Below are 23,917 nucleotides of genomic sequence, written 5' to 3'. Positions count from 1 at the left end.
TTAGGTTAGTATGGTGGAGTAACTACAATGTTGTTGATCTATTTTCAGTTTTCTGCTATCACAGCCATTAAACTTAAAAATGTTCAAAGTCACCATTGGCTTCATGATGACGTCCCTGAGCCGTTTCCTTCCTCTCCGGCAACTGAGTTAGGATGGACTCCTGTATATTTGTAGTGACTGGATGTATTGATACACCATCCAAAGTGTAATTAATAAGTTCATCATGCTCAAAGGGATATTCAATGTCTGTTTTCTACCAATCGGTCTCCTTCTTTGCGCTGCATTGAAAAACCTCCCTTACTCTTTGTATGTATGGGGTACAGAGATGAGGCAGTCATTCAAAAATATTGTTACCACTATTATTGCACACAGAGTGACTTATTATGTGACCTGTTAAGCACTTTTTTGACTCAAGACATTTCAGCTTTTCCATTGTTATTCATTTGTAAATATGTCAAAGAACATAATTCCACATTGACATTATGGGGTTTTATGTAAGCCAGTGACAACAATTCTCCGTTTAATCCATTTAACAAAATGTGGAAAAAGTCAACAGGTGTGAATTCTTTCTGAAGACACTGTAAATAAACATAGATTTTAAAAACATAGACCCGCAGCAAAAGCAACCCTCTAAATGTTGCGGATATAAAAGACCAGCAAGTTGATAGACGGCAGAAAGTTTCTCCCTCACACTGAAACACTGGGCTTTCATGTTCAGCACTACCAGCAGGGCTCAATGCGATTTGTCTCAGATGTAAAATTGAGCGTTCCTTCATCTGGAACTCTATCAGATCCTGCTGATGAGTGGCTCTGTGCCATATGATTTAGATTGGACTAAATTATCTGTTGGAGAGGGCATCTCTCTCTCTCTCTCACACACACACACACACACACACACACACACACACACACACACACACACACACACACACACACACACACACACACACACACACACACACACACACACACACACACACACACACACACACACACACACACACAACACACACACACACACACACACACACACACACACACACACACACACACACACACACACACACACACACACACACACACACACACACACACACACACACACACACACACACACACACACACACACACACACACACACACACACACACACACACACACACACACACACACACACACACACACACACACACACACACACACACACACACACACACACACACACACACACACACACACACACACACACACACACACACACACACACACACACACACACACACACACACACACACACACACACACACACACACACACACACACACACACACACACACACACACACACACACACACACACACACACACACACACACACACACACACACACACACACACACACACACACACACACACACACACACACACACACACACACACACACACACACACACACACACACACACACACACACACACACACACACACACACACACACACACACACACACACACACACACACACACACACACACACACACACACACACACACACACACACACACACACACACACACACACACACACACACACACACACACACACACACACACACACACACACACACACACACACACACACACACACACACAGTCTTCCAGGTGTCCTGATGTTTATCCAGCTGCTAACTGAACTGGAATATACCGAGCTGCTGCTCAAGCCTGTGCTGCAGGGGCTCCGTTTGATGACATCATCATGTCTCTGTCCATGAGGAGAGGTTGGTAGCACTTTGGTGATCTAATGATCCCTTAGAATGTGCATTATCTGGGTTAGAAGTTGCCCTTAGGCATAGATTTAGGATCAGCTTACTCTCCCTAAATCCTAACCTTAACCATTAACGGGGAAAATTCAAAACTGAACATAGACAAGCATGAAGGGGAATCGTCATCCTATTTTACTACATTGGTACAGTTGTCTGTCACCCTCTTGGTGGCAACTCCTAGAGTGCATGTGTGTAAGTCACCAGCACACATCCCCATGCTGGACTTACAGTTATACAGTGCCTTGCGAAAGTATTTATCATCATTAGTCATTTAGGTCAACATTGGATCATTCAGAGATCCTCACTGAACTTCTGGAGAGAGTTTGCTGCACTGAAAGTAAAGGGGCTGAATAATTTTGCACGCCCAATTTTTCAGTTTTTGATTTGTTAAAAAAGTTTGAAAAATCCAATAAATGTCGTTCCACTTCATGATTGTGTCCCAGTTGTTGTTGATTCTTCACAAAAAAATACAGTTTTATATCTTTATGTTTGAAGCCTGAAATGTGGCAAAAGGTCGCAAAGTTCAAGGGGGCCGAATACTTTCGCAAGGCACTGTAATAGCACAGTCCAGATCAACCGAACACAGAACAGAAGGGTGGCAGGTTGCCTTGTGGTTAAGAGCTTTGGGCCAGTAAGCCCCAGGACTACTTGACATGATGACTCCTTGCTGTCCCCAGTCCACCTGGCCGTGCTGCTGCTCCAGTTTCAACTGTTCTGCCTTATTATTATTCGACCATGCTGGTCATTTATGAACATTTGAACATCTTGGCCATGTTCTGTTATAATCTCTACCCGGCACAGCCAGAAGAGGACTGGCCACCCCACATAGCCTGGTTCCTCTCTAGGTTTCTTCCTAGGTTTTGGCTTTTCTAGGGAGTTTTTCCTAGCCACCGTGCTTCTACACCTGCATTGCTTGCTGTTTGGGGTTTTAGGCTGGGTTTCTGTACAGCACTTTGAGATATCAGCTGATGTACGAAGGGCTATATAAATAAATTTGATTTGATTTGATTTGAGTAAGCGAAAGGTCGCTGGTTTGAATCCCCAACCTGAGTAAGGGGTGGCAGGGTAGCCTAGTGGTTAGAGCGTTGGACTAGTAACCAGAAGGTTGCAAGTTCAAACCCCTGACCTGACAAGGTACAAAATCTGTAGTTCTGCCCCTGAACATGCAGTTAACCCACTGTCATTGAAAATAAGAATTTGTTCTTAACTGACTTGCCTAGTTAAATAAATTTAAAATGTAAAAAAAAGTGCACATCAAGGACTATAGGGGGACGATGTCTGTTTGACAGACGTTGGAGCAGAGTGATTCCAGTACCAGACAGAAAGACAGGCCCACTGTTCCTGTAGTAAAGACCCATCTCCAGAGAGGGGCAACCAATGGGGATACACACCTAACCTTGTGGATCTGTGCACGCACACACATAGACAGACTGTACAGAACCCCAAACCACTGACTCCAAGTCAGTGACTAGGCTAGTTCAAAGACAGTGGTGGTGGTGAGAGACTCAGGGGAGTTGATAGCCGTCTGCATTTTGTTTATGTGCAAGAATTTTCTGTGACATAATTAGACGGCACTTTATAATAAATGCACCAACACAAACAGACACTCCAGTGGCCCTTGTCACCACCCTCCCTCCACACACACATTCATTATGAATACAGTTCTAATGATGGAAAACATTTTTAGAAGTTGTTTTCTTCAAGTCAGTAAAATGTCAGCACACACTAGATGAGTAGAATGTACCTTCACACTCCCGGCAGGATGGGTCACAGAGGCAAAGACCTTGAAGCAAACAAGCAAGCTAAACTTTCACACAGCGTACCAGTATGCAGCAAATTAGATGAATATAGTACACACATAGTTGATTTGGGTGTTGTTCGGTTACCATTGACAATTTTAAAAGTCTCGCCCTCTTTCTCTCTCTCTTTCTCTCTCTTTCTCTCTCTCTTTCTCTCTCCCTCTCTCTCTCAACTTGGGATTTCCTTTGAAGTCATTGTATGGCCTGTTACCCACTCCAAAACTGCTAATTAAAGTTAGCAATGGCGTAGCCTCATCAATGCACGTAGTTGGGACATAGGCCACCAATTCTGTTGAGTTTTTGAACTTCAGCATGTACGATTTAGCAGAAGCTACACGATTTCCTGGAGCTGTAATATTTACATACAAACATGAAAGAAGGTTTCAAAACGTGAAGGTTGCAAACCCTGAACGTCAAAATCAATCAGTCTGTATTGTCTCCTTTTTTCCACCCACTTTTGAAGACAAGCAACTTTTGACCTTGACAGTGATCTGTGATTGGTGCTGTCATCCCAGACAGGGTACTACATATCAACACCCTCCTCAACGATGAAAGTATAGTGTATGACAAGGTCATGATGCAACAAAAATATATACAGTATGGAGGATATAGAAATGATACAGACAATTACATTATAGAAGCCACAATCTATCTACAATATTAACGCTGATCTACCCCCTTAAAAAATAAAACATTGCGATGGATGTCAAGGTTACAAAAATAATGGGCAAGGCAAAGAAAAGCAGGTTAAAGTTAGCATAATGTAACAAAGGGTATTGTAAGGTTTTACTGGACCATAGCAGAGCCAGCTGTTTGTATCACAATTATCTAAGGTCATGTGGTGTGCTAGTTGAATCCATCCCAGTCTAAGAACAGGTTGCTTTAGCATCTGAGTGCTGGAGAGTGCTAGGTAGTGCTGAGACATGCTGGGGAGCAGCAAATCAAGCCTCTCCCTGGCTCTGTGTTTTTGTTGCTCCTCTCAGCCCTACATTTGGAGGAAATTGGAGTCAGTCTATGGTTTGAGAGGGGCATGTGGCAATGGTTTATACTCTGATGACCTCTAACCCTTCCGCTCCGCCACCACTCGCTCTCTCACACCGCTCCCCTGTCCCGCAAACACTCTCCCGGAGCTCCAAGAACACTCCCCAGGCCCAGAACACCAAGCCCCACCAAGCCCCACCAAGCCCCACCCAACACAACCCAACACAGTGGACCCTGGACATGGGGCTTTGTTGGAACCAATAATACAAAACAGATGGGGAAGAAAGGAGGCTTGTAAAAATATTTAAAAGAAAATAACCCTGTCTAATTATATCTACGTGTCTTGTGTGGTTTTTCAGGGAGGCCTTGTGGTTTCCCTGGCTGCAACGGGGTTCATTTATCAAATGTCTGATCCTGCAGGAAGAGCAGGAAGAGGAGTATAGGGGGTGCGATGGGGGTCTCTGGGGGACGGTTTGGGTTTGGGGCCTGGGGGTTATAAACAGTTGAGTGTCTTTTCCTGGTCCACTAATTCTCTTCAATGATGAATTATCCCCTTGTTATTTCTGTGATGTGACTGTTCTCTTTCAGTATTGAACTCCATGAACACAGCATGGACCTGTAGAATTCTCACACACAGGTGGGCATCCATAACTGTCCATCCTGCCATGAAGTGGAAAGTGGTTTTGAAGAGAAGTAGTTTTGAGTAAACCTGGTTGATAATCAGCATTAAATTACATACTATAAGACAACCCCTGTGGAAATGTTCTGTTCATTTTCACCGTAGAAGTGCATCCCTGCTTTTCTAAGGTCTTTCCCTTGCCTCCTCTCTCAGCTCCCTCAGCTATTACACCATTTGGGGAATCTGGTGTTTCCTGACCGTAGATGACGGTCCTTACAAACTACAGGTGGACTCCATGACAGGTCACAGGTCACTGTAGTGATGTAATGCTGGAGCAGTGCTATGCTCTTTTCCTATCTTTGTCTGTTGTGGAGACAGAGACAGAGAGCCCTGGTTTGCGACCACACTCCTCCAGTCATGTCCACACCACCACCACCACCACAAAAGTCTGAATCTTTCTCTGTCCTTACTCACCCACTCATTCACCACATCCTGTCCCACTCCGTTCTGTCATTCAGTCAGTCACCACATCCTGTCCCACTCCGTTCTGTCATTCAGTCAGTCACTACATCCTGTCCCACTCCGTTCTGTAAGTCAGTCAGTCACTACATCCTGTCCCACTCCTTTCTGTCAGTCAGTCAGTCACCACATCCTGTCCCACTCCGTTCTGTAAGTCAGTCAGTCACCACATCCTGTCCCACTCCGTCCTGTCATTCAGTCAGTCACTACATCCTGTCCCACTCCGTTCTGTAAGTCAGTCAGTCACTACATCCTGTCCCTCTCCTTTCTGTCAGTCAGTCAGTCACCACATCCTGTCCCATTCCGTTCTGTCAGTCAGTCAGTCACCACATCCTGTCCCACTCCGTTGTGTCAGTCACTACATCCTGTCCCACTCCGTTCTGTCATTCAGCCAGTCACTACATCCTGTCCCACTCCGTTCTGTAAGTCAGTCAGTCACTACATCCTGTCCCACTCCATTCTGTCAGTCAGTCAGTCACTACATCCTGTCCCACTCCGTTCTGTCATTCAGTCAGTCACCATATCCTGTCCCACTCCGTCCTGTCATTCAGTAAGGCACTACATCCTGTCCCACTCCGTTCTGTCAGTCAGTAAGGCACTACATCCTGTCCCACTCCGTTCTGTCATTCAGTCAGTCACCACAACCTGTCCCACTCTGTTCTGTCATTCAGTCAGTCACCACATCCTGTCCCACTCTGGTCTGTCAGTCAGTCAGTTACCACATCCTGTCCCACTCCGTTCTGTCAGTCAGTCAGTCACCACATCCTGTCCCACTCCGGTCTGTCAGTCAGTTACCACATCCTGTCCCACTCCGGTCTGTCAGTCAGTCAGTTACCACATCCTGTCCCACTCCAGTCTGTCAGTCAGTCACCACATCTTGTCCCACTCCAGTCTGTCAGTCAATCACCACATCCTGTCACACTCCGGTCTGTCAGTCATTCACCACATCTTGTCCCACTCCGGTCTGTCAGTCATTCACCACATCCTGTCCCACTCCGGTCTGTCAGTCAGTCACCACATCCTGTCCCACTCGTCTGTCAGTCAATCACCACATCCTGTCACACTCCAGTCTGTCAGTCAGTCACCACATCCTGTCCCACTCCAGTCTGTCAGTCAATCACCACAATATGTCACACTCCGGTCTGTCAGTCATTCACCACATCCTGTCCCACTCCGGTCTGTCAGTCAGTCACCACATCCTGTCCCACTCGTCTGTCAGTCAGTCACCACATCCTGTCCCACTCGTCTGTCAGTCAGCCCTACAGCAGCTCATTTACTGTTGCATGATTGCCTCTTTTGTACTTTGTGTCTAATAGTAGAGGCTTTTAGATTGACCTGCAGCGTCCCTCTCTGTTCTTATGGCCTGCTAATGTTCTCAACCATCAAAAGTTGAAAAGGAGGAGCTCGTCATGGTGCTGACGATGATAATGATTTCACTTCTGGTGACATCATAATGTGCTGCCAACAGCAAAGTGAGCCTGTCTTGGCAGTCAAAACATTCAATCATCCATTTGGCATTCAGCTAAATTTACCCTAATCACATATTCTCATTTCCCTGTGTGCTCGCTGTAAGAGAGAAAACATTCTGATTTGTTCTGCAGACTTTCAAATGTCTATTATAGCTTGGAGAGTAGTCAGTCAACGGAAGGAGGATATCTCGTGATTTGGCTCCCCTTTTCAAGTCTTTGAAGCTCTTTAAATGTTTCTTTGTTGAAAGATGCATGTGCCCAGCACATTTCTCTCTCTCTCTCTCTCTCTCTCTCTCTCTCTCTCTCTCTCTCTTTCTCTCTCCCTCTTTCTCTCTCTTTCTCTCTCCCTCTTTCTCTCTCTCTCTCTCTCTCTCTCTCTCTTTCTCTCTCCTCTTTCTCTCTCTCTTTCTCTCTCTCTCTCCTCTCTTCCTTTCTCTCTCTCTCGCTCTCTCTCTCTCTCTCACTCTCTCTCTATTTCTCCTCTCGCTCTCTCTCTCTTTCACTCTCTTTCTCTCTCTCTTTCTCTCTATCTCTCTCTCTTTATCTCTCCTCTATCTCTCCTTCTCCTCTTTCTCCTTCTCCCTCTAACTGTCCTCCAGGACCCGGAGAGAAAGGGCTTCATCAACAAGCTGTATGCCATCCAGGATGTGTGCATCAGTGTGCAAAATGCCCTGGATGAAGTGGCATCCTATGGCGAAAGGATAAAGAAGTGAGTCATAAGCTTCCTCCTCGGCGCCTGTCCCGCCTCTCCAATGCTTCCTGGCACCAGCACCCTCACCACCCGCCTGCCTACCCGCCTGTCCCTGTCACATCTTATTCAACCCTGTCGAGCTGGCTGGAAAATAGACTCACACACCACGCACACACATGCATACAGTACCAATGAAAAGTCTGGACACTCATTCAAGAGTTTTTCTTTATTTGTACTATTTTCTACATTGTAGAATTATACTGAAGACATCAAAACCATGAAATAACACATATGGAATCATGTAGTAACCAAACAAGTGTTAAACAAATCAAGGCAAAGTAGCCACCCTTTGCCTTGATGACCGCTTTGCACACTCTTGGCATTCTCTCAACCAGCTTAATGAGGTAGTCACCTGGAATGCATTTTAATTAACAGTTGTGCCTTGTTAAAAGTTAATTTGTGGAATTTCTTTCCTTCTGGTGGTATACAGAAGACAACCCTATTTGCTAAAAGACCAAGTCCATATTATGATGAGAACAACTCAAATAAGCAAAGAGAAACGACCGTCCATCATTACTTTCAAACTTGAAGGTCAGTCATTCCGGAAAATTTGCAGTGCAGTGCAGTCGCAAAAACCATCAAGTGCTATGATGAAACTGGCTCTCATTAGGACCACCGCAAAAGAGGAAGATCCAGAGTTATCTCTGCTGCAGAGAATAAGTTCATTATAGTTAACTGCACCTCAGGTTGCAGCCCAAATAAATGCTTCACAGAGTTCAAGTAACAGACACATCTCAACATCAACTGTTCAGAGGAGACTGCGTGAATCAGGCCTTCATGGTCGATTTGCTACAAAGAAACCACTACTAAAGGACACCAATAAGAAGAAGAGACTTACTTGGGCCAAGAAACACAAGCAATGGACATTAGACCGGTGGAAATCTGTACTTTGGTCTGATGAGTCCAAATTTGAGACATTGTGAGATGCGGAGTAGGTGTGTGTGATTCCCACCGTGAAGCATGGTGGAGGAGGTGTGATGGTGCTGGTGACACTGCCTGTGATTTATTTAGAATTCAAGGTGCACTTGGCTACCACAGCATGGCTACCACAGCATTCTGCAGCAATATACCATCCCATCTGGTTTGCACTTATTGGGACTATAACTTGTTTTTCAACAGGACAATGACACCAAACACACCTCTACAATGTATAAAATAGTATAAATAGGTAGGTGTGTCCAAACCTTTGACTGGTACTGTACATACACAAGAACACACACTCAAGCTTTTGCTATATTAATTAATCCCACAAAAAACTAACATCCTTGCCTTTCTTGAATTAAGACTTGCACTTTTCCTCCTCGTACTGACTGTTGATAGCTACATTATTAAGTAAAATGTATTATGACTGAGTGTATGCGGTTTTCTCAACTACTGTAGCTATCTTAAGATGAACGCACTAACTGTAAGTCGAGAGAGTCCATTAAATGACTGAGATGTTGTTGCTTTTAATGCTTTGAAATGTACACACATTTAGCATAGGCAGTAAAGTTAGTGAAGCTCCCTAGTCAGTTTCACTTGGAGGGTAAAGTTGGAGAACTAAACAATGCTTGCTGTCTACACATAGGTGAATCATGCTGTTATAATGAACTCATACATATCTCCCCTACTCTCTTTATAGCACCTTTAACTGGACAGTGCCTTTCCTAAGCTGGCTGGCCATCGTGGCTCTATGTGTGGCCACTGTTCTCATCTACTATATCCCCCTACGCTACATCGTCCTGGCCTGGGGTCAGTGCCTAAAAATCTATTCTAATGGCTATTGCGTTTATGAGACAACAATGGAGCAGTATAGTACCTTAATGAAGTGTATCCATTATGACAAGCATAGATTGGGGGTCTCTTGAAGGGTGGAGAGGGGAGATCTGGTCTCTAATGGTGTCCGCACTCTGCTTTGAAACACATTGAATGGCTGAAAGTGGGCTGTGATGTTACAGAGAGATACAACGAGGGGGAGAGAATGTGAGAGAAAGAAAGGAGGTGAGCTCCTGTGACTCATGCGCTGAACAGCTCTCCTCCCTATTTCCCTCGCTTCCTGCAGGGGTGAATAAATTCAGCAAGAAGCTCCGTGACCCGTATACCATTGACAACAACGAGCTCTTGGACTTCCTGTCCAGAGTCCCCTCAGATGTTCAAGTGGTAGGTGTGATTTCATCCCTATCTCTCTCTCCCTGCTTCCCCCTCCTTCCCCCTCCATCCCTGCTCCCTCCCTCTCCATCCCTGCTCCCTCCCTCTCCTTCTCTCTCTCCCTCTCTCTCCCCCTCCCTCCCTCGCTCTCTCTCTCCCCCTCTCTCTCCACACTTCTCCTCTCTCCATACTTTTGCATTCACACAGATTTTGCTTTCTAATAGTGATTTCCACAGTGATTAATATCGGCTGCCTTATTGCTATTACATATTAGCAAACCATATATGACCATATTCCCAACTATTATGAAGTGTTTTCCTGCTCAATCGTTCCTGATTCCACAGAATGAATAAGGTCCTGTGAGCGAAGGTCTTTATGGCCTGTCTGATTTAATCCATCCAGAAGAATTGCTGTTGTGACTGAGTCATTATAGAGTTAAACCAACAGTTAACCACCCTCACGCGGTTTAGTTCTACATTAACCGTGAGATCAGATTAACGCTGAGGCCGCTGGGTTGGACGCGCCCAGCCAAGGTGCTGCTGCTGTTTAACGGCAGCCTGTGAAAGTGTTCAGGCTGTGCTCCTGGAAGCAGAGAAACACAGACACACACTCGACCCAATCCCCTGCCACATTAGCGCCAACACACTCCCCTTTGATCGCCTGTTGGCCGCCACCTCTTTGATCTTTAAAAGGTCGTAATTCTCGTTCCCCGCTTTGCCCCAGTCCGCCCCCCGTGAGGATTTACGGTCTTCCAGGGCCGTTCTAGCGGCAGGTAGCCCTGATCCAAATGAGGCCAAGGTGGCCCTCTGCTGAGGTGCAGCCACCTTGCACACCTGGAGTCGGAGGGGCCGGCAGGTAGGAGGGCTTTACGAGCCCATTAATGAGGGGCCACTGGTCGGGACAGCCCACGGATGCGCACACACACGCACACAATACCCAGCCCACAGACGCTGAAGCTCTTGTTACTGCTCCGCTCCAGAGGCTGTTGCTCTGCTCTCTCCCCTGCGCTGCCTCCGGTGGGCTCCCTGGCCGGAGCCCAGGCGGCCAGCTTTGCGGATGACATTTCAGGGCCCCAGTGTGGCTGTCGGTCGGTCGGTCGGTCGGTCGGTCTGTCTTTCTGTCGGTCTCTCTCTCTCTCTCTCTCTGTTTATCTCTGTCTCTCTGTTTATCTCTGTCTCTCTGTGCGTCACCAAGGTGTATATGTGTTTATTGATATATAACTTATAACATTTATTTGGTTTCCTGGTATTGGTATTTTTACAGAGACTAATATTGTGTGTGTGTGTGTGTGTTTTGAGAACAGTGGATCATTCAAGTCAGTTGTAGCATTGTTGATGCGGTGGTCAACTGAAGTGCTGGGGGGTGGGTGACGGGCCGGTTGACTGCCACTCCCTCAGCCCCAGTGAACACTTAACAGTGCACTTTACCTTAAAGCTACACAGGCTTTATACAGTGTGCTCTTTAGCTTAAAGACACTATGCCTCTAACAGCACTGTCAACCCTCTAGACCAGCACAAAGGTGCTGCATTGGCTGAAACCCACAGATAAGTCTTGGTGTAATCTCTCTACTTGCTACTCAGTTTACGTTTATAGCTGCTCCGTTTTCCTTCATGTTCTTCCTAGTCTGTAACCTTAATGGCTGCCTTGTATACTTTCCCCTCTGGATGGCTGGTTGTGATTTTATGCCAGAGTAAACTACCTTTACGGTCTAGGGGAATCCTCCATGTGCCCTAAACGAGGCCAAAAGCCATAATCAAGCTAAGTATTCCCAACCTGGTGTCTGGGACTGCTCCGTGTACCAGCATGCTTTATGACGCCATTAGCCATGTGAGCTGTGGACTGCATAATAGGACGGTAGCAATTAGCATAGCAAGTGCTCCTTTATAGCCGGCGTAAAGTAGCAGGTTTTAACCCCTCCATAGAAATAGACATGACTCGTCATTGAAGGATTATGTCTCTGATTGGCTGCTGGGTTGGGGACTTCAGTGGTCAGGGGGTCAAAGGGGGCTGAACGGGGCTAAAGGGCTGAGGCTAGGTGCCAGACCCCATCCATCACAACTTCCACTCTGCTCTGCCACAGTCCCCCTCCCTCGTCATCTCTGGGACACATTTAAACCTTTTACATTGAGCAAGCAATTAGTCTCCACTTAGCAGCCTGCAAACTTGCTGGGAAAACTTTCCTCTGTGTTCTTTTTGTCTGTTTGCCTTGCTTTCACCTTGACATGCTTATTCTCTGTGAAAAGTAGACCTGAGTGCTGCTGAATCCCCTGTCTGTGGGTGTCGGTGCGCTAGCTGTTGTCTTTTGGCACCGTTTAATACCCATAATGCTAGGTTATAGGCATCACAAAAGATGAAGCCTGCAGCTACTTTTCTCCCCCTGTAGAAACATCATAGGGTAGTATCATTAAAACGATGTCTCTCTGTCTCCTCTCATTGACTTATTTATATTTGCCTTTTCCTGCTCCGCTACCCGCCCGCCCAAGTGCCTTCAAACTGGAATCCTCTCACTTAACGGCAGGGCGACAGTGAGAAAGAGAGAGAGCCATGTGGAACACCGGGTCCCGGGACGCCGCCCGCCACCGCCTGACACTGCTAAACGAAACGCTCTCTGGAATATGCGGCGCCCCCTCCGCAGTGCACACTTCAAAGGTTGTTTTGTAGTTCAACTGTCAACATGGGGAGAGGAGGGAAGGTGGCGAGGAGAGGAGAGGAGCGAGGGTGGAGCAGCCTTTGAGCAGCGCCAGGTCTTTTACCCACTGTCTCCCATAGATGTTATCTTTGTGCTCTACAATTCTTTTCAAAGCAAATTGCTACCCTTCTCTCTCCCTCTCTCTCTTTTTTGACTTTAACTAGCTCGCCATGTTTTCGTATGCGGGGCGGCGTAGCTTTATTAGGAAGGGTGAGCGTGAACACGAGCGAGCGGAGAAGCAAGAGCTGACGGCAGGCCTGTCACCCGGAAGGAGGAATGGAACGTGTGACGTGTCTCTCTGGCAGCTCTTCTGAGAGACCTCTCTCTCTCTCCTCTTTCTTTTGTTCTATCTGGTTCCCTCCTTTTCTTCTGAAAACTAGTTTTTCCTGACATGCAAACTTTTGTTTGTATAGTTCCCCAGAAGGATTTTGATTTGAATAGCAACAGTTTGCAACAAATTGCAAACTTTTTTGGGGAATTGTAGGCGTTTGACTTCATAGCCATGAAGTGCTTTGAAAAGCTGGTCATGACTCACATCAACACCATCATCCCAGACACTCTGGACCCAGTCCAATTTGTATACCTCCCCAACAGATCCAGAGATGATGCAATCTCTATTGCACTCCAAACTACCCTCATCCACCTGGACAAAAGGAACACCTACGTAAGAATGCTATTCATTGACATCACCTCAGCATTCAACATCATAGTGTCCTCCAACTTTATCACTAAGCTCAGGACCCTGGGACTGAACACCTCCCTCTGCAACTGGATCCTGGACTTCCTGACTGGCTGCCCCAGGTGGGAAAGGTAGGCAACAACACACCTGCCACGCTGACCCTCAACACTGTGACCCCTCAGGGGTGCATGTTTAGTCTCCTCCTGTACTTCCTGTTCACCCACGACTGCGTGGCAGTGCACGACTCCAACACAACAATGGTGGTAGGACGAATCACAAACGACGATGAGGCAGCCTATAGGGAGGAGATCAGAGACAACATCCTCTCCCTCAACGTCAACAAGACAAAGGAGCTGATTGTGGACTACATCCACATCGATCGGGCTGTAGTGGAGTGGGTCGAGAGCTTCAAGTTCCTCTGTGTCCACATCACTAAGGATTTAACATGGTCCACACACACCCACACAGTTGTGATGAGGGCACATCAGCACCTCTTCCCCCTTAGGAGGCTGAAGAGATTTGGATCGACCCTCAGATCCTCCAGAAGTTCTACCTGTGCACCATTGAGAGCATGTTAACTGGCTGCATCACCGCTTGGTATGGCAACTGTTTGGCATCCGACCACAAGGTGCTACAGAGGGTAGTGAGAACGGCTCAGTACATCACTGGGGCCGAGCTCCCTGCCATCCAAGACCTTCACACCAGACAGTGTCAGAGAAAGGCCCAACAAATTGTCAAATACTCCAGCCACCCAAGTCATAGACTGTTCTCTCTGCTACCACACAGCAAGCGGTACCAGTGCAGCAAGTCTGGAACCATCAGGACCCCGAACAGCTTCTACCCCAAAGCCATGACTACAAAACAAGACTGCTAAATAGCTAATTAAATGACTACCTGCCTTGACCCTTTTTTGAGCTAACTCTCTTGCCTTGACTCTATGGTCACACACTGTCATCCCAACACACACACTACATACGCCCAGACCCACATAGCACGCGCACACATGCATACTGACACCACACACAGTCACACACACTCAAACACACATTCACACTCACCACATATGCTGCTGCTACTGTCTATTATCTAAGTCACTTTACCCATCACTATATGTATGTATCTACCTCAATTACCTCGTCCCCGTGCCCATCGACTCCCATCTGGTGTTTCCCTATACAGTATATAAATAACCTGTCTATTTTTTTCTTGTTTCACTATTTCTATGTTTTTGTAACTTCATCTTAACTCTGCATTGTTGGAAAAGGACCCGGAATCAAGCATTTCACTGTTAGTCTACACCTGTTGTTTACGAAGCATGTGACATACATTTAGATTTGATTTGATTTTAACAGGCAGTGATAATACAATGTCCTGCTTGGGATGTGTTGTCGGCTTTACCCTCACTCCCTGCTTTGCTTTTGAAAAGATATCCAATGTTGTATGACAGTGGATTGATGGCCAACAGTATACAAACAACAAAACTCAGATCAGGGTTGTTTCTGTGAAAGTGATCAGATCAGGGTTGTTTCACCAGAAAGTGACCCAAATGTCTCCTGGCAAAGCACTTATTTAAAGTGAACCTGTCCCACGCCCAGATCTGCATTCACTCACTCACTCACTCACTCACTCACTCACTCACTCACTCACTCACTCAATCATTCATGAACCCATTCACTCCATCACTCATGGACATGGCATGATCTCAGCCTCACTTGACGGACAGTGGCATCCCACCAGCTCTGCCACGGCCCCCTAAGCTCCCATAATGAAAGCCTGACTGACACAGTGCAGCCGTTCATCCCAGCAGCAGCACAGATGGGACGGGCCCATATAAAAACCTGGGTCCCCTGGGCTTCTGCTCCAGTGGCTGCTTTAGTTGGCCAGACTAGAAAAGGATCCCAACCCATGTGAAAACAGTATCTGTCATCACCCCACTGTTTTGTGGCCGGAATCCTTCTCTTCCCCCGTCTCTCTCCCTCTCCCCCTGGGTCTGTGCTCATCATCACCAGGACCAGTACATATGTACAGAACCAGGTCCTCTAGTTCCTCCACTCCGCGCTCCTCCACTCTCTCACCCTGTCCTTATTTGTTCAGCTGTAAATTGATCCTATGTTTTGAAAGATATTTTTCTTGTAGGCCGTGGACATTGTAGCTCTGAATCAGCCCCACCTGGTGCTGTTAGTGATAAGAAGAGGAGGAACATATGGACTCCAGTCACCAATTCCTTTATGGGACATTGGTGGTGACTGCTGTGTAGGGGAGTTGAAATAGCATACAGACAGTGTGTGGTTGACTGGAGGGGGTTAATGCACTGACAGGCTGATGTGTCTGAGATGTTTCGTGTGACAGATTAAGGGTTAGACACTGCCTGTTGAAGTGGCACTGTTAAGCAGCAGGAGACAAATGGGAAAGCAGCTAGCTAGCTCTCAGACGACCGTGATGAGAGATTCTTGTGTTCCGGCCGCAGCGAACAGAGCGACCACACTGGAGAAGGGGAACGCTTAGAGGATGTCAGTCACTTGTCTGGCAAATCTTAAAGGGTGTCAGTCAGTGTGGAGTGTAATGTACTTCAGGCTTTCAGTGATACCGAGAGGGTGTGTGTCTCTCAGTGATACCGAGAGGGTGTGTGTCTCTCAGTGATACCGAGAGGGTGTGTGTCTCTCAGTGATACCGAGAGGGTGTGTGTCTCTCAGTGATACCGAGAGGGTGTGTGTCTCTCAGTGATACCGAGAGGGTGTGTGTCTCTCAGTGATACCGAGAGGGTGTGTGTCTCTCAGTGTCTTGCGGGACTGTGTCTCTGTGAGTGAGGGGCTAAAAGAATGACAGCATTTGGTTTTTGAGGCTAAGCTACTAGGATGTGATGCTTGAACACCCATTACCTAGTACATTATCCTTTCTCTGGATGAAAGAGAATGTTCTGCAGAAACCCCCACTGGCTCCCTGTCCTCCTCGGCAAACACTGAGGATACCAAACATTAGGAACACCTTCCTGATATTGAGTTGCAATAGAACATGGTAAATAAATGACCCCATCTCTCTCTCTCTCTCTCTCTCTCTCTCTCTCTCTCTCTCTCTCTCTCTCTCTCTCTCTCTCTCTGTCTCTCTCTCTGTCTCTCTCTCTGTCTCTCTCTCTGTCTCTCTGTCTCTCTGTCTCTGTGTGTGTGTATTGTAGAATCTGTACTTGTTTGGTTACCCCAAGATAAAAGCCTCAGCCAGGTCAACAAACATTTATCCCTGGTCCCCAGCCCTCCCCCGATCCCTGCCTCCTCTCCTTCCCCCTCTCCCTCCTCTCCTTCTCCTTCTCCTGCCCCCTCTCCCTTCCTCCTCTCTGCCGGTTTAAGTCATCTCTGGAGCCCCCAGAACATTCAGGCTGGTTCATACTGGATGTGGTTCTTGATCCATGAGTGACAGATACTCTCTCGCCGTGGTTTGTGGATCCGTTGCTCATGAATTCACTCATCTTTCCACTGTCTGTTAATTATGGTGGATTTGAGAGAAAAGGTTACACAATGCCTGGAATAAAGGGCCGCTTTCAGCCAGCCCGCTACAGCCAACTCTGAGAAGAGCCTGAGTGAGGGAGAGAGAGGGAGTAGGGAAGCGAGAGAGGGGGGTGAGAAAGGGAAAGGGGATTCACATGAAGTCTACATCATGGATGGAGAATATGTGCATGGGAGCACATGTCTAACATGGCCTTTCTGACTCCAGGTATTTTTGACCACACCATGACCATAGACTGTAAAAGTAATATGGACCAAGCCATCAGTGATGTCACCCCATTGTTTCCTATGAGAATGCTCATTGGTGCATTTGAAGACAAGAAAGTATAACTTCAGCATCTCATCATCTTGCCACATGGAAGAGTTTTTTGAGCTATTCTAGGAAGTGACGTTGGATGCTAGCTCAGTGCTGTTCCTTCTGATTGAAGGCCAACCGAGGTACTGCAGACTGCCATTAGCAACTAATTTATAATTTTGACTTTGTCTGTGTGTGATATTAACGTGGTTAGTGTGATTCAGAGATAGGTGTGTTACGACTGTCTGGCCCCTTATTCTGTTAGAGAACACAGCATAAGGAGGAAATCATTAATTGTGTTTATTTTAATGGAGGTTGTGTGTAGTTGGCCTCAATCTGACTTTGTTCTTCATCAGACTTGTAAACGTAATATGGATCTCAAGCCTAGGCATGGTAATACAGTTTGCATTGCATATCACAGTGTTTCATAGATGGAGCAACACAACACACTGCTACAATGCGGCTGGAGCCACGGCTTGTTAAGGGTTAACCTGTGTTTCCTGTATAGCCTCCATGGCTCTGTTCTCTCTCCAAGCTTTCCCATGAACCCTTGCCTTGCTCTGTTTGTTTGTGCGATTCCTTTCCCCCAGGCCACTGTTCCACACAGCTTGACGGACGGACGAATGGACACACTGAACCTTCCTAGGGGTCTCACTGACTCTATCCACCCCAGCATCCTTCTCTTTCCTCACCTGATCACCCGCTCTCTCTCTCCCTCCCTTTGTGTGTGTGTGTGTGTTTTAACAGGTGCAGTACCGAGAGCTGAAAGTGGATCCCAGTCATAGTCCAAATAAAAGAAAGAAAAACAACCCGGGATAACTGGCTTTGCCCGCCCACTGAATCTTCCCTCCCTCACCCGTCCAACGCCAAGAAGCAGAGAAACACTGGTTTGAACCAGCTGAACACTCTCCCTCTCTCTCTGTCTCTCTGTCTCTCTCTCTCTTCTACTGACTTAAAAAATATATATATACATGTACAGGCTCTCGAAGTGTAATTATTACAAAGAGACAACAAAGAGATGAGTTTGGATGAAATAGCAGACTATTTTTGACCCAGGTGTTTACTGAACCCGTCTGACAGAAGTCCATGTCATGCCGTCCTCGTAATGTTTAACTATGAGTATCACAGTTATGAGTTCATTCAGAGATTTCTCCATAATAGCCCCATTAGGAACATGTAATTGAACCATCTAAAAGCTACTTACTAGGGCTGGGAATAGCCAGGGACCTCACAATACGATATCACAATACGATATTATAACAATACGATGTTATCACAATACGATATTATCACAATACGATGTTATCACAATACGATATTATCACAATACGATGTTATCACAATACGATATTATCACAATACGATATTATCACAATACTCAGTGCCTTTAGAAATGATTCACTCCCTTTTACTTTTTACACATTTAGTTGTTTTAGAACCTTAATTTAACATTGAATCAATTTAGATGTTGTATCACTGATCTACACACAATACCCCATAAGTAATGTCAAAGTGGAATTTAGTTTTTAGCATTTTTTACAAATCCATTCAAAATTAAAAGCTGAAATGCCAATAAGTATGACAAGTCTAAATAAGTTCAGGAGTAAAAATGTGCTTAATAAATCACATAATAAGTTGCATGGACTAATTCTATAATAGTGGCATTATTTTTTATGACTACCCCATCTCTGTACCCCACACAATTATCTGTAAGGTCCCTCAATCGAGTAATGACTTTCAAGCACAGATTCAACCACCAAAACCAGGGAGGTTTGCCAATGCCTTGCAAAGAAGGGCACCGATTGGTAGATGTGTAAAAATAAATAAAACCAGACATTGAATATCCCTTTGAGCATGGGGAAGTTATTAATTAGGCGTTGGATCGTGTATCAATACATCCAGTCACTACAAACATACAGGCGTCCTTTCTAACTCAGTTGCCAGAGAGAAAGGATTTTAAAACAGTTACAGAGTTTAATGGTTGTGATATGAGAAAACTGAGGATGGATCAACAACATTGTAGTTACTCCACAATACTAAACTAAATGACGGAGTGAAAAGAAGGAAGACTGTAGAGAATAAAAAATATACCAAAACATGGTATATTTGCAATAAGGCACTAAAGTAGATCTGCAAAACTTGTGGCAAAGAAATTAACTTTATGTCCTGAATGCAAAGTTATATGTTTGGGGAAAATCCAACACACAGAGTACAATATTTTCAACCATGGTGGTGGCTGCATCATGTTATGGGTATGCTTGTCATCGGCAAGGACTCTCAAGTTTTTTAGGTTAAAAATAAATGGAATACAGCTTAACACAGACACAATCCTATAGGAAGACCTGGTTCATTCTGCTTTCCAACAGACACTGGGAGATTAATTCACCTTGGAGTTGCTAACCAAGACGACATTGAATGTTCCTGAGTGGCCGAGTTATAGTTCTTATATCTGCTTAAAAAAATCTATGGCAAGAATTGAAAATGGCTGACTAGCAGTGATCCACAACAAACTTAACAGCGCTTGAAGAATTTAAAAAAGATTAATTGGCAAATATTGAAGAATCCAGGTATACAAAGCTCTTAGAGACTTACCCCTTTAATCAGTGTGTCTAACGTATTGACTCAGGGGGTTGAATACTTATCTAATCAAGATATAGCAGTGTTTATTTTTCAGTCATCTTTTATACATTTTCAACATTTTCTTCCACGTTGACAGTATTTTATGTAGATCGATGACGCAAAATTACAATTAAATCCATTTAATCTAATTTGTAACCCAACAAAATGTGAAAATGTAAAAGGGTGTAAATGCTTACTGAAGGCACTTTAGGTGCCGAAATGAAATGTATTGTGATTCTCACGATTTTATATGGTTCGCTTGTGATGTTATTGCAACTGAATGTTCCAAACATATTGATCACCATATGTCTGCTGCAGAGGGACAAGAGAGAGCCATAAGAAAGCCAGTTTTGATCAGGCATGAAAATAAAAGTTCTCAAAACAAATTGGCTGCATATTTAAAAAGAAGATAGAGAACAATCTTTAAAGGAAAAATATTGTGCAGGTAAAGCCAACTAGCGCAAAAATTATATTGCAATATTGTCAAAACTATACGATATATCGTCAAAAATAATATTGCATACAATATATCAACAAAAATAATATCCCGATATGTAACTGTAGTGATTTTTTCCCACCATCACTACTATTTACCAGGTAGATTGGATATGTCAATACACATTTCAAAACCAGCAGGGGCATCATACACCGCAAAAATCTGATGGGGCACGTGAGGATGGTTGGGGTATGGTCAGGAGGAAGGCTAGCTCCACCATCCATAAGTCTGAGAATTTAGAATTTTTCAAACACCCAAAATAGCTTTTTCCTGCAATCTAGAGCCATAATCATTATTCTTAATTCTATGTAATATCTCAGCATACCTCTTGAGCTGTCTGTATCTTCCTGAGTGGTGTCTGTATCCTCCTGAGTGGTGTCTGTATCCTCCTGAGTGGTGTCTGTATCCTCCTGAGTGGTGTCTGTATCCTCCTGAGTGGTGTCTGTATCCTCCTGAGTGGTGTCTGTATCTTCCTGAGTGGTGTCTGTATCCTCCTGAGTGGTGTCTGTATCCTCCTGAGTGGTGTCTGTATCCTCCTGAGTGGTGTCTGTATCTTCCTGAGTGGTGTCTGTATCCTCCTGAGTGGTGTCTGTATCCTCCTGAGTGGTGTCTGTATCCTCCTGAGTGGTGTCTGTATCTTCCTGAGTGGTGTCTGTATCCTCCTGAGTGGTGTCTGTATCCTCCTGAGTGGTGTCTCTGTCCTCCTGAGTGGTGTCTGTATCCTCCTGAGTGGTGTCTGTATCCTCCTGAGTGGTGTCTCTGTCCTCCTGAGTGGTGTCTGTATCCTCCTGAGTGGTGTCTGTATCCTCCTGAGTGGTGTGTCTGTCCTCCTGAGTGGTGTGTCTATCCTCCTGAGTGGTGTGTCTATCCTCCTGAGTGGTGTGTCTATCCTCCTGAGTGGTGTGTCTGTCCTCCTGAGTGGTGTCTCTGTCCTCCTGAGTGGTGTGTCTGTCCTCCTGAGTGGTGTCTCTGTCCTCCTGAGTGGTGTCTGTGTCCTCCTGAGTGGTGTCTGTATCCTCCTGAGTGGTGTCTGTATCCTCCTGAGTGGTGTCTGTATCTTCCTGAGTGGTGTCTGTATCTTCCTGAGTGGTGTCTGTATCCTCCTGAGTGGTGTCTGTATCCTCCTGAGTGGTGTCTGTATCCTCCTGAGTGGTGTCTGTATCTTCCTGAGTGGTGTCTGTATCCTCCTGAGTGGTGTCTGTATCCTCCTGAGTGGTGTCTCTGTCCTCCTGAGTGGTGTCTGTATCCTCCTGAGTGGTGTCTGTATCCTCCTGAGTGGTGTGTCTATCCTCCTGAGTGGTGTCTCTGTCCTCCTGAGTGGTGTCTGTATCCTCCTGAGTGGTGTCTGTATCCTCCTGAGTGGTGTGTCTATCCTCCTGATTGGTGTGTCTATCCTCCTGAGTGGTGTGTCTGTCCTCCTGAGTGGTGTCTGTGTCCTCCTGAGTGGTGTGTCTGTATCCTCCTGAGTGGTGTGTCTGTCCTCCTGAGTGGTGTCTGTGTCCTCCTGAGTGGTGTGTCTGTCCTCCTGAGTGGTGTGTCTATCCTCCTGAGTGGTGTGTCTATCCTCCTGAGTGGTGTGTCTATCCTCCTGAGTGGTGTGTCTGTCCTCCTGAGTGGTGTGTCTATCCTCCTGAGTGGTGTGTCTATCCTCCTGAGTGGTGTGTCTATCCTCCTGAGTGGTGTCTCTGTCCTCCTGAGTGGTGTGTCTATCCTCCTGAGTGGTGTGTCTATCCTCCTGAGTGGTGTGTCTATCCTCCTGAGTGGTGTGTCTGTCCTCCTGAGTGGTGTGTCTGTCCTCCTGAGTGGTGTGTCTGTATCCTCCTGAGTGGTGTGTCTATCCTCCTGAGTGGTGTGTCTATCCTCCTGAGTGGTGTGTCTATCCTCCTGAGTGGTGTGTCTGTCCTCCTGAGTGGTGTGTCTATCCTCCTGAGTGGTGTGTCTATCCTCCTGAGTGGTGTCTATCCTCCTGAGTGGTGTGTCTATCCTCCTGAGTGGTGTGTCTATCCTCCTGAGTGGTGTCTCTGTCCTCCTGAGTGGTGTCTGTATCCTCCTGAGTGGTGTGTCTGTATCCTCCTGAGTGGTGTGTCTGTCCTCCTGAGTGGTGTCTATCCTCCTGAGTGGTGTCTGTGTCCTCCTGAGTGGTGTCTGTGTCCTCCTGAGTGGTGTCTGTATCCTACTGAGTGGTGTCTCTGTCCTCCTGAGTGGTGTGTCTATCCTCCTGAGTGGTGTCTGTATCCTCCTGAGTGGTGTGTCTGTCCTCCTGAGTGGTGTCTGTATCCTCCTGAGTGGTGTGTCTGTCCTCCTGAGTGGTGTCTATCCTCCTGAGTGGTGTCTATCCTCCTGAGTGGTGTCTGTGTCCTCCTGAGTGGTGTGTCTATCCTCCTGAGTGGTGTGTCTATCCTCCTGAGTGGTGTGTCTATCCTCCTGAGTGGTGTCTATCCTCCTGAGTGGTGTCTGTGTCCTCCTGAGTGGTGTCTGTATCCTCCTGAGTGGTGTCTGTATCCTCCTGAGTGGTGTCTGTATCCTCCTGAGTGGTGTCTGTATCCTCCTGAGTGGTGTCTGTGTCCTCCTGAGTGGTGTCTATCCTCCTGAGTGGTGTCTGTGTCCTCCTGAGTGGTGTCTGTGTCCTCCTGAGTGGTGTCTCTATCCTCCTGAGTGGTGTCTGTATCCTCCTGAGTGGTGTCTGTATCCTCCTGAGTGGTGTCTGTATCCTCCTGAGTGGTGTCTGTATCCTCCTGAGTGGTGTGTCTGTCCTCCTGAGTGGTGTGTCTGTCCTCCTGAGTGATTGAAAGGATTGTGAGTCTTATTTTTGTAATTGCTTAAGTCTACCAACCTTGCCAGCAGGCATGCCAGCTAAGATAGTTAGACAAGCTAGTTACTCTAACTTGATTGATAGCCTAAAATTAGTTATTGATAGCTGGTTAAGAAGTTGGGAGATTGGGAACCTATTTGGGCTAGCTAAAGCCATCTTCATAAAACTGCTAGTTGGCTAGCAGTATTACAGAGAAACAACATTTTTTATAGTTGTTTTTTTAACAAGACAAATCTGAGGAGGCACTTGCCCATGTGCCCACTGTGGGCATGATACCTCTGAAAGACACAAGCGTGTGTGTGTGTGTCTTTCTGCTTCTATCTCAGCCAGTATACAGTGAGTTACCACTTTATTAGCTTCTATCTCAGCCAGTGTACAGTGAGTTACCACGTTTATTAGCTTCTACCTCAGCCAGTATACAGTAAGTTACCATGTTGATTAGCCTGTTAGCCTCCAGTCATGTTCTGCTGCTTGCTCACTGCAGATAGAACATTAAAACAGACACACCCCTTCATTTCAATATCAGAAGCTGTATTTGTACACGTCGAGTTGCACAATGTCTTTTCACTTGGTAGGCCCCTCCCAGTGGTACTTGACTATCCAAATGAACGTGGACACTTTAAAACATCAAAGACCCTATTTTAAATTAATCTAAAACCTTCTGCAGTCCTGCCAATATGCCAGTCTTCACTACCATCGATAGCCCAGATTGGTGTTTTTCTACCCAGAAACAGAGTGTCATTTC

General features: G+C 46.0%; 1 protein-coding gene across 1 annotated transcript in view; it reads left to right on the top strand.

Annotated features, from left to right (window-relative positions):
• Positions 1-20,775, top strand: part of LOC135520375 (multiple C2 and transmembrane domain-containing protein 1-like) — a 268,937-nt gene extending 248,162 nt beyond the window's left edge. The window contains exons 19-22 of the mRNA XM_064945916.1: positions 7,807-7,916; positions 9,580-9,689; positions 10,000-10,097; positions 17,993-20,775. Coding sequence (XP_064801988.1) covers positions 7,807-7,916; positions 9,580-9,689; positions 10,000-10,097; positions 17,993-18,064 — 390 coding nt within the window. The 3' untranslated portion in view covers positions 18,065-20,775. The remainder of the gene's footprint in view (positions 1-7,806; positions 7,917-9,579; positions 9,690-9,999; positions 10,098-17,992) is intronic.
• The last annotated feature ends 3,142 nt before the right edge of the window (positions 20,776-23,917 follow it).

The sequence above is a fragment of the Oncorhynchus masou genome, chromosome 1 (genome assembly GCF_036934945.1).
Source record: "Oncorhynchus masou masou isolate Uvic2021 chromosome 1, UVic_Omas_1.1, whole genome shotgun sequence".
Lineage (NCBI taxonomy): Eukaryota > Metazoa > Chordata > Actinopteri > Salmoniformes > Salmonidae > Oncorhynchus > Oncorhynchus masou.
Note: the sequence above shows the minus strand (reverse complement) of the source record. Positions and strands in the feature narration are given on the sequence as shown.